Source organism: Apteryx rowi, unplaced genomic scaffold (assembly GCF_003343035.1).
Source record: "Apteryx rowi isolate R43461 unplaced genomic scaffold, aptRow1 scaffold_233, whole genome shotgun sequence".
Taxonomy (NCBI): Eukaryota; Metazoa; Chordata; class Aves; order Apterygiformes; family Apterygidae; genus Apteryx; species Apteryx rowi.
This window is the reverse complement of record NW_020448675.1, coordinates 35,103-46,152: the sequence shown is the minus strand read 5'-3', so window position 1 is coordinate 46,152 and position 11,050 is coordinate 35,103. Positions and strand designations below refer to the sequence as shown.

General features: G+C 38.8%; 1 protein-coding gene across 16 annotated transcripts in view; it reads left to right on the top strand.

The window, feature by feature from the left end:
* Positions 1 to 9,049, top strand: part of CDK8 (cyclin dependent kinase 8) — an 84,164-nt gene extending 75,115 nt beyond the window's left edge. For 14 of the 16 annotated variants that reach the window (XM_026065873.1, XM_026065874.1, XM_026065871.1 and 11 more), the window contains 4 exons: positions 1,042 to 1,139; positions 2,538 to 2,616; positions 2,736 to 2,894; positions 7,762 to 9,049. In XM_026065873.1, the coding sequence (XP_025921658.1) occupies positions 1,042 to 1,139; positions 2,538 to 2,616; positions 2,736 to 2,894; positions 7,762 to 7,887 (462 nt within the window). In that variant the 3' untranslated portion in view covers positions 7,888 to 9,049. Of the gene's footprint in view, positions 1 to 1,041; positions 1,140 to 2,537; positions 2,617 to 2,735; positions 2,895 to 3,151; positions 3,426 to 7,761 lie in introns of all 16 variants that reach the window. The other 2 variants (XR_003253518.1, XM_026065872.1) reach the window with 2 other exon arrangements.
* The last annotated feature ends 2,001 nt before the right edge of the window (positions 9,050 to 11,050 follow it).

The following is an 11,050-nucleotide window of genomic DNA, read 5'->3' as shown; positions in this document are numbered from 1 at the left end:
CTTCTCTGGAGATATTCAAAACCTGCCTGGACACAATCCTGTGCAATGTGCTCTAGGTGACCCTGCTTGAGCAGGGGGGTTGGACTAGATGATCTCCAGAGGTCCCTTCCAGCCTCAAACGTGCTGTGATTCTGTGCTGTGCTGCTGTGGTCTTCATTGTCTTTARGCAAACGCACGCATTTTAGAAAGAATTTTTTTCCATTCAGTTGATGTGATTCAGCAGTTGTTACAGAGATCAAGGCTGAGGTCTTGAACTGATAGAGAAACTGCAGCAGAGCTCAAACTTGACGAGCTTATGGAGGCATTATCATTGCTACACTTCTATAGTGCTTTTGCATCATGCTGTGCAAAAAAACCACCTAAAATTCAAGATTTTGCACAACTCCTCTTTGAAGCAGCATTCAACAAACAGATGTGTCTGAGAGTCCACGTGCTTCAGAACAGATAACTTTGTCACCTATTCTAGCATGTATTTTTCTGTCCAGCTGGGTTTTTCTAATGTGTGTTGATTGCACTTTCTTTTATGGCATGAAGATTTCTAAGGAGGGACTTTATATTATGGTTTTATAATACTGTGGATGACAGTGGAGTTGTACTGATATGAGAGTACTAAATAACGAGCAATAATGAATATGGAATCACGTTTGTTTATTAATTGCTAAGAGTTATTAAATTTGAATGTATATGGCTATGATGATACTACCTATTAAGGGCAATGTAGTTGAAGGAACCAGGCTGAATATGTGCATGTTAGATCTTCTTGTGGGAAGTGAAAACTGATGGTATGTTGTGGAGACTCCTTGAATGTTTTTGTTGGAACATTTGTGATCAGAACTGAGTGTTCTAGGCTTTATATGTAAAAATAGGTTGTTGTTCAATGGGAAGTTGAGTATTTAACAGGAGAGAACGTGGCTGTTGCCGTTTGTGGTAAGGATTTTGAATTCAGACAAATCCTAACACTTAATCTTTCAGGAATACTGCAATGAAGTTTTTGTAAGCAGTTCTGATAACACAGAGCTTTTTATGTTTAATTTTGTGTAGCTTCAGAAATTGCTTACTATGGATCCAATAAAGAGAATTACCTCAGAACAGGCTATGCAGGACCCCTATTTCTTAGAAGATCCGCTTCCCACCTCTGAGTAAGTGGTCGGTTTATTAACCTATCAATACACTCAAAGATGTCTTAGAAACGTGTGCTTTTTGTCTGCTCCCTGCTATAAATATCTGCTGGTGAATATTGAGCTAAACACTCACTGTCTAACAACCAAAGAAAGCGATAGCTGCTAAAATGCCATTTGAGGTTTTTAAAATTAAGTAGCATTCTTATTAATCTCTTGCTTTATGGAACGTTGATCCTATTAGTCCCAGCACTAATCTTGTTACTCCCTGGCAGGTTGATTATGCACGCTGCAGATATTTGCAGACACGTGCGCAGTGCCCACAGGTCCGCTGCCCTGCTCTGGAGTGCCAGATGACATGGGCTAATTAGTTGACATTTTTCTGTCCTAGCCTTTGTAAATTCAGTGGGTGAGGGGAGTCAGCTCTKTGTCTCCGTGCTTTCATCCTTCACAGCTTAAATCCATTTTCTTTAGACGCTTTTTTTGTTTGTTTGCGCAGGGAGATTTACAGAAGGAAGAAAATTTAGGGAAATTGAATGATTTCATTTTTAACGAGAAAAAAAAAATGAAAAGGCTAGCCAGAGAGCGTGATTGTATACCTTTTTAGAAAAGCTATTAGCACCTCCCGGGTATCGTTCTCTACCATTATCTAGGGAGGAATTTATAAAATATGGTATGTATATTTATAGCAATTAATTAAAAAATGACATTATTTCACTAAAAGCTACCAAATTATTTATAACAGCTCCTGACCTGTGTAGTTTAATGTTGTCATGTGAATGATTTTCTTTTGTGGAAACTGCTTTTAGGTTAGCATTTGGCTTTTTTTTCTCAAATTTAAGTTGTCATTTTAATATGAGCTCACAATGAATAATTTGCTAACAGGTATACAGAGACTTTATTATAAATATATTCTACTGATTAAGGGCAGATAAATCTGAATTTGCACCAGCAGTGACAATTCATGTGGTCCATGAGATATGAATTGACAGATGAAATTTCTAGGTGTTCTGAAGTTTTGTTTCAGATGGTTTTATTAATAGTCAATGGAGTTTCCAGGGTGTACTTCTAGACCTGAGATTATGAATTAAACTATAACTGGGTTAAGACAGCTCTTTATGCTCTTGCAGATTTGTAACAGGTGGTCTGCCTTTCCAGCCACTAGTCTTGTCACCAGAAACTGTGAAAAACAAGAATTTAGATGATAGTTTCAGAGGTGACTGAAGATTTAAAATAAATATGAATGGGTTTTCTGAAGTTTAGAATATGATGAAAGTATGATAGGGGAAACTTCTCCATTAGTTATAGGTATTAGGCTATGGCTGAGGCAATTTGAAACTAGAATGGGTGAAGTACAAATCTTACAGGGCTAACCATTCTGTTTTAATATGGTGATAAATAGACTTTTTGGGGGGGCAGTGTTTTTGCAGGTTGTCAAATCCCTTACCCAAAACGAGAATTTTTAACAGAAGAAGAACCAGATGATAAAGGAGACAAAGTAAGTATTAGAAGAACAGTACACTCATGCTTCTCTGGCTTTCACACTATTTCCTGTTTTCATGTTACTTCGTGTACTGCTTTTGAGTTGAAGTTTTTCTTTGTGTTTAAACAATTGAGAAGAACCAGCAGCAGCAGCAGGGCAATAACCATACTAATGGAACTGGTCATCCAGGGAACCAAGACAACAGTCACACACAGGGACCCCCACTGAAAAAAGTGAGAGTTGTTCCTCCTACCACTACCTCAGGTGGACTTATTATGACCTCAGACTATCAGGTATTTGTTTCTTTTTTTTTTCTCTCTCTCCATATATTGTGTTTTTGAGATTCATGTTTGCAACAGTACTTTTTTAACCTAAAAAAGTAATTCTGTAAGTGTCACTGTATTAGCTGGTATTTTTTGGCATCTTTCATATCAAATGAGTTTTGTTGTCTGTTTGCCTGTCCATTCATATACTGATGCTTTTTAAGTTAGTTTTAAGGAAATCAATATCTAGGATTATTACAGTTACTAATTTATTACCTTCATATTAGAGAATGCTAATGGTGGACCRGGATCCTATTGTGCAGAGCCCTTCGTGACTTTAAAATACCACTCCTTACTTGAACAAGCCTGCAGTGTCATGAGGCAAAGGATGTTGCTATAAACAAATTATGAAGTAAGAATCTGGGCAAGAGTTTTCGTTGGGCAAATGGATTGGAAAGCAATATCTTGGATGGCAGAGAATTAGCGTGATGTTATCTGTATTTGAAGACCAATGGAAATTTCAGGCTGTGTAAGCCCAGTGTTGCAGGTCTGAAGAAAGAGGTGAGGTGGTGGCAATCAATGAGTGTGGAAGGAGGGGAGCAGAGGGGAAAAAAAACAAAAAAGACTTGAGAAAGCTTGAAAGCTGTGTTCTAGCCTGCCTGCATTTGAGCTTATGGTTAAACACTAAGAAATCAGAGCAGTATGTCTGAGCATCTTCCCATGTAATGATACTTGAATTTGTGGTTTTGAATGATATCACGCTCAGGTCATGGAGGGCGAAGAAAGTTAAGGACAGAACCTAATGCAAGCTAAGAAATTACAGAAAAGGAAGACTTTCCAAATGATGTGCAGCTAAAGAGGTGGCAGATTTTGGAAGTCTAGGAAATAAAATGCCTCAAGAGGAGGCACGCTGGAGGAAATGTTAGCATGCAGGGGCTGTTAAAGACTGGTTCACGTGGAGTGCACATTGCAGAAGGCCAATTGGAAGAGGGTCTTGGGGATAACTGAAAGAGGGGAAAGTGAGAAGTTGCTCACAGTGTTTTCAGTTAATTCAAAGATAAAAAAGGGATAGTCTCTCCCATTCCTTTTCTTAAAAAAAATCTGGAAGCAACTTAGCTATGCTTGTATTCATTGGCAAAACTTAGGAGAGTTAGAAAAGTCTGGCAGTAAAACTGCTGCTGTCAACTTGCTTTTTACAGTTTGATGTACTGCTTCTCCATAAACACCAAAGGCTTTTGAAATCCTGGGTTTCAGAGTTTGTTCTTGAGTGTACCAGATGTCCTCAAAGGCTGCCTGGGGGCATGACCCTCATCCTTATGTAAATCTATATATACTTCCAGCACTGTGCAAAACTTGCAAGAACCTAAAAATGTAAACTAGGATCATTTTCAGGAGCTTTACTGTGAGATAATCCCCAAGTGCTTTTGCTAAATCTATCCCAGGACATCAATACCGTATCAGTTTTCAAGTTTTTCTCCTTGTATGATGTAGTTTTTTAGAGCCAGATAGAAAAGCTTAAAACTGTCTTCAGCCTTAACTGTGGTACAGCAGTGTGGGGTGCCTCTAAATATAAATATAATCTTTCTTTCAGTTAGATTATGCATCACAGAACGCTCTCTTACAGGAGATTTTAATTTGACAAGCTGAAAAGTCAATCCTTTTCCAGGCCTTTGAGCTGGATCTTTCCTTTCTATTACTTCTGTTCTATGTATGTCTTTTTAAGAAAGCACTCGCATTGATTCATATATCTAAGAGAAATGGATGCAGAGGGTGCATGCGTTGGGTCAGGGAGCCCCATTTACTTGCTCTATTTGCTTGTCCTTCGCCTCATTTTGCTGCTGCAGATGACGTGAGAGCTTGGCAGTGTGAGCCAACTTAGGCTGCCACTTTTGTGAGTGAGAACTGAGGTCTGCTAGTTGAGAAATCAAAAACTCCAATTGCCTTGGTGGGAGTTGGGATTGGATTGTTTTCAACTCTCCGAAACTGAGGTAGGCGCTGTTCCCTTTTGTACTTTTTGATACCCATCCAAGGGTTATTACTGGGGCAGCCCTTTTCAACAACCTTAATTTCAAAATAGTTTTGCCTTGGAGCAGTGATAACTGCTTCTTCTGCTGTTCTTACTAATGATTTGACTGCTCCTGACTAATCTTTTTGCTGTCCCTCTAGAAGGCATAATAACACCTGGCTTTCAAAAAATGTGGCTTTTCCCGCCTCCCCCTCCCTCCCCCTGCCAGCCTTGCAAGAAGGCGAGGAGTAGATTTTCTCTGATTAAGGCATCTCAGAAATATGGTGAGACATGAACTTGCTGTCACTGGAACAAAAGCAGTTAAAAGCTGCCTGTGGGTGGTTTCAGGTCTCCCTGAAAAAAAATCCTCAAATTTTCTGCTTCTGATCCTGCAACTTGAGGAGACGGCAAACAAATACTACAATACAGCTCTCTGTTTTAATCAAACACCTGTCCCTTTGTTCATTCCTTAGTTCTCTCAAATTCACCATGTAAAGCTTGTGAAGAAGGATTGCCGTCTCCTGGGCAAGACTTACTAAGACAGTTTCTCCATCCACTCAGAAGTCAAATTACTCTCTGTAGAGCAAGTTGACCTTATGTCCTTTTCTGTCATGCATAAAAATAGTAGATAACATGGTATGTAGACTTCCTTGATTTCTCCTTTCAATTTGCAACATGACACTCCCAAAGCCAATGTGACTGAACAAATTGGAGCAATCCCGCTTTTGCTTGTGATAACCCTCTGGGTGCTTATTGGTATTCAGAGAGGACTGGATATTTACATCTGTTCTTAAACAAAAGCCGTTTGTTGCACTAGTTGCGTGAAAGAATATTGCGTTTTTTAATTGGCCCTATCTTATAAAATAAAATCTATTTTAGAAGTCAGGATGCAGAAAGTTTAAAACCAACATGAATGGTCAGTTTTTAGAAGGTTAAACTTGCGATATTTTTTATTTTTCTGTGTACAGGAGCCACAGTTGGGCAAAAAGAACATCCAGGGACTTGCTCCATTAAATACATCCTATATTTTTCATACAGAGAGGTATTCGAGGGTGACCCTCTGGCAATTCTGTTGATGAGTGACTTAGTCCATCTCTCAAGACTGAAGTCAAATGTCACGAAAGTTCAGTCTCTGTGTTAGCAGTGAAGTTCAGCAGTGCTGATTTGTTCCTGCTGGCAGTAAATGTTAGTCTAGCCCTTTCTTCCCCCTTTACCCTGTACACCCCTAGAGAATTAGCTCAGTCCTAAGAGCATATGTTCCTAAGTAGAATTTGAATTCTTTTTTGCCATGTTTGCCATTGTCTCAACATCCTGAATCTAATTTCTGTTCTAAATGCAGGATGGCAGAAAAAAATTAATGAGAGCTATTATTTATTATTTTATGTTCTAATTTATAAAATCTTTAAAGCTATTTTAATATTTTACTTTTCTCAGATATTGGTTCACTGTATTTTCACATATTCAGGTCTTGTTAGCTAAGCCATAGTCCTAGAATATTCACCGCAGAGAAATTTCCCAGACCTGTACTAGGAGCTGCCTCTGCTAACAATTCTAATGCGTCTGGTGTTATCAAGAGTTCAGAAGTTACCTCTGCAGTCTCTAAAAGCTGCAAAATTTGTGTGTGTGTAAACTAACATGTAACAGATGTCAAACAGCACAGTAACTTAAGGAAATTATGTAGTATGTTAAATATTATTAAATGGTCACATGTTTATATTGAAAGCCCCACATACAGTCCTTTTTTCTTTATAATACATGTTGTGTAAACAACTAACTCTTAGGATAAAACTGAAGTAGGCTGTTGCTGGTTTGCTCAAAGCTTCTTGCAGTGGTGAATGCTCTACTCTGTAAATAATCACAGAAATGTTGGTTGAAAGGGACCTCTGGAGACCATCTAGTCCAACCTCCCAGTTGAAGCATGACCGTTGCTGTCGCTAGATCAGGTCAGCCATGGCTTTGTTTAGCTGAGTCTTGAAAACCTCCACAGAGGAAGACTTCAGAGCGGTTCTGGACAAGTCCTTGCAGTGCTATACTAGCCTGTTAGTGAACTGAGTGAAATATTTGGTGCCACTGACAGGAGTTTGGCTGTCATCTTTAACTATCCTTCAAGTACTTGTAAGGCTGCTGTTAGTGACGCTTTAGCCAAATGGTCACAGCTCTCTCAGCCTTTCCTCCTAGACACTGCAAAAGGGTGGTAAGCTTATCCCTTTTATACAAAAGTCTCCCACATAATTCAGAGTGGCTTATCAGTAGCAAGTTTCCCAGTTCTGAACTCCAGCCCCAACACGCCTTCGTGGTAGGGGGAAGGAACCGAGTGGAGAAGATCGCTAATATTACTGGTGGTAGCCTTTTTTAACATGCTGGTGTGCCATAGCTCTCTGGAGGGTTGACTGGAGTTTTGGTTGTGATGGCTGCTGTTTCACAGGAAGTAATTGAGGATGGGTAACTGTACACAGAATCACAGAATGGTTGAGGTTGGAAGGGACCTCTGGAGATCATCTAGTCCAACCCCCCTGCTCAAGCAGGGTCACCTAGAGCATGTTGCCCAGGATCGCATCCAGGCAGGTTTTGAATATCTCCAGAGAAGGAGACTCCACAACCTCTCTGGGCAACCTGTTCCAGTGCTCTGGCACCCTCACAGTGAAGAAGTTTTTTCTCATGTTCAGATGGTCAGCGGTACAGCAGTAACTGTCCATCTTTCCAATCTGGTATTGCTGATGTTCACATCTGCATCTACTGTGTGTAAGTTAAGTTAAAAGAACCCTTCAAGTGCAGCTGGTTTGAGACTGAGGGCTTTTAGTATCTCTTGAAGAAATAAACAGGTAAACCAAATTGTCTTGCACTCATACCTGTTACAAAGGATTAATTTTCCTCTGCTTTGCCCCTTTGCAGCGTTCCAATCCCCATGCTGCCTATCCCAACCCTGGACCAAGCACATCACAGCCACAGAGCAGCATGGGATATTCAACTACCTCCCAGCAGCCTCCACAGTACTCGCACCAGACGCACCGGTACTGAGCTGCACTTGAATAATGTCAATGCACTGTTGCTAATGCTGCGGGACTGGCTGTGCCGCTGCCTGCCTGGAACCTGGCTTGGGCCACACGAATGTACTGTACAACCCCACCGTCAAAACGTCTCGTCGCCAAGTTGCACCACTTCTCACAGCATGGAGCAGTGGCTCCCAAATTGTACCTGTTTTTGGGTTAGACTTGAAAAGAAAGTGCTAGCACAGTTTGTGTTGTGGATATGCTACTTCCATAGTTTACCTGACATGGTTCAGACTGACCGATGCGGTTTTTTTCAGTGACAGTCTGTAGCAGTTGAAGCTGTGAAATGTGCTAGGGGCAAGCATTTTTGTTGTCGTATGTGGTGAATTCTCTTGATGTAACAACTTTATCTGACCAATAGTACACAACATCTTTGAACTGGTACTTGAAGCATACAGTATATGTTAACATGGCAAAAAAGAAAAATAACCATGACTCCAGTTGAAATAATTTTGATACACGTTTATTTTTAGTGACTTTTGTGGGTTGGTTCATTTTCCACATAGTTCAATGTTTTATGACCAACACAATTGCTACAATGAGATTTTTTTAAGAACATGAAAACGTTTGCATTTTTTCCAGCAATTACAAACCTCCCAAAGATTAATTTCCAACATAAGTTTGTTTTTGTTTTTAAATCTATGACTTGACTGGTATTAAAGCTGCTATTTGATAGTAAAATAAGTATGTTGTCATTGATATAAACATGTTTGGTTCAGCAAACAAACTAAAATGATTGTCATAGACAGTGTTTTATTTTTTCCTGTTGGTGTTAATGATTTGTGAGCATGCTTTGGGATTAAAAAAGCATGAATGATATTTCCTAAAAAGGTGCGGCATCCATTCAGATATTTCGTCATGATTTTTGAGAACCGGCTTGGTGTAGTGGATTTTAAATTTTGTTCAGTTAATTATTTTTTTAAAATGTTCACATGTTGTTTAGGGGTGCCATTCTTACAGCAAAGGATCAAGGTGTTAGGAGAGCCTTAGAATTTATGAGGAAAAACTATTACATACAATGTACTGTATCAAACTATTTTACATGAATGACGCAAGTATTCTGAATAAAAAAATTAAACATTGTTAAAAACAAGGTGTTATGTAATAAATTTATTTTTCATAAATCTGCATATGAGCTTTGCCTGTATTCCTTTTTATCCACGACAACAACCCCCCTCCCCATCACACATCTGTACTGGGCTGTGTTCTCAGGAACCAAATCTAACAGGAGTTTCTATTGCAAGCGGGCAGGCTTCCATTAACTGCTGCGAGACATTTTTGAAAGAGCAGAAAAAATACAGTGCCTTTGTAAAATGTCATTCCCCCTTTGTGTACATCAGCTGGAGATGCACTGAAACTGGGGTTTGTTACTAGCTACGTTTCATAGATGATAGAAGTGGTTTTCATCTACATAATCTAGAGACATTCTCATTCTTGTTTAAACAGTTCTCCTAAGGTTTCTCTAACTCATTCTTATCTTGAGATCTGACTCCACAGAGTGGATTTATGGCGTCGATATTTTCTGCAATATATGCAGGCTTTTTTCTACGAGTATTTCATGTAGCGCGAATACCCAGTAGTATGATCATCCCTTTAAAATGCACTGAGGTGCTGATAGGGGGCAAAAGAAAAAACAAATGCGTGGCCAACCCAAAATACAAACCAAGGATAGGTTTGAGGAATGGATGGAATTATCCGAATGGAGTGGAGGTTTAAGTGTTCAGGAGACTTAAAGAAAGAATCACAGTGTAAAGTTTATGCAGCTCAGAAAAGGAGTGTGTCTTTTGTGATACTGTTTATCCTGCCCTCTTCGTAAGGGACTTAGTATAGGTAAAATCTGGCTTTCCCTAGTTTTTGGAATAAAAGTAAATGCCATATAAGTAGGAGTGACTTAAGCTTTTTTTTCATTTCTTTTTCAAAAGAAAGCCTATTTTTCTTCATTTCCTTCATTTATATATAGGCTTTGAACTTATCTCACACTTAGTATCTCTAGATCCTTACTAGAGGCTCAAATCATGATAAGAGTAACTTTTATAAAATTTTTACTTTGGCTAGAGTACTACTGGCTTAGATTTTTGCTGTCTTATTAATGCATATTCATATTAGTGCATAATAATAGTCATATTAATGCAAATGCTATTTGATACCAGTATATTGTAGTGTTTCCTGTGCTTTGTTAAAAAAAGTAATAGACTAATTTCATTTTTCCAAAGGGAAGTGCTTCCAACTGACAAAAAAACCCCTTGTCATTAGTTTGCACTTGAATTTAATTTTCTTATTAATAAGGTATTTGAGATGAAGATGTAGCTTATGAACTGATTATAATAAAACTAAATTATACTCTACATTTAGTTCTAAATTCCTGCTACTCCATTTGCAGTAATTTCATTCATTTTATTCTATTATTAGTAGATATATTACAGATTACTTCAACAAACTGAGATCCTACAGGGAAATCAAATCTTAATATTTGAGTTGTTCTGATTTCTGAGTCAGCTGGTTGTTTTGGAGGATGAATTTGAAGTTTCTTTCTCTAGAACTGCTTGCCGGAAGAAAGGGTTTTCAAGTGGTTGGTGTAACCTCTGATACGTGGCAAGACTGGGTATATTTCTACTGTGGGTAAACGTAATTTTGTCATGACTATTGTAAATGATCTTTTGCATGAAATAAGTTTCTTTATATTGATTTTAGGAATACTGAGGGCAAGGCTCTAAATTGTTTTCCTGAACTATTTTCTGTTAAAAAACAAAAATCAAACCAGATAAATTAATCCTGTCCTTGTTTTACTTTGGGAGGCTTTTTATGAGAGCATTATGGGAGGGGGAGGAAGAAGAAAATCTTTGAGATCATTTCACGGGACACTTGCAAAGCCCTTGGAGGGAGGTTTGGCTTGGCAGGTGACAGACTGCATGGGAGCCACATCTCTGTCCTCACATAGCAGAGCGTTTGTTACCAGATTCAAGAACTTCAAAGCTTTTCGTTTTTCACTGAATTATCTGGACCAATCTGAGCATATTTCAAAGAGCTGGAGTCCTGCAGCTTGTCTGTGCTACTCTGATTAAAGTACAAACGACTTTTCTAGCATAGGCTTATGCTGAAAATGGGCTACAAACTTAACTGGATCGTAATAT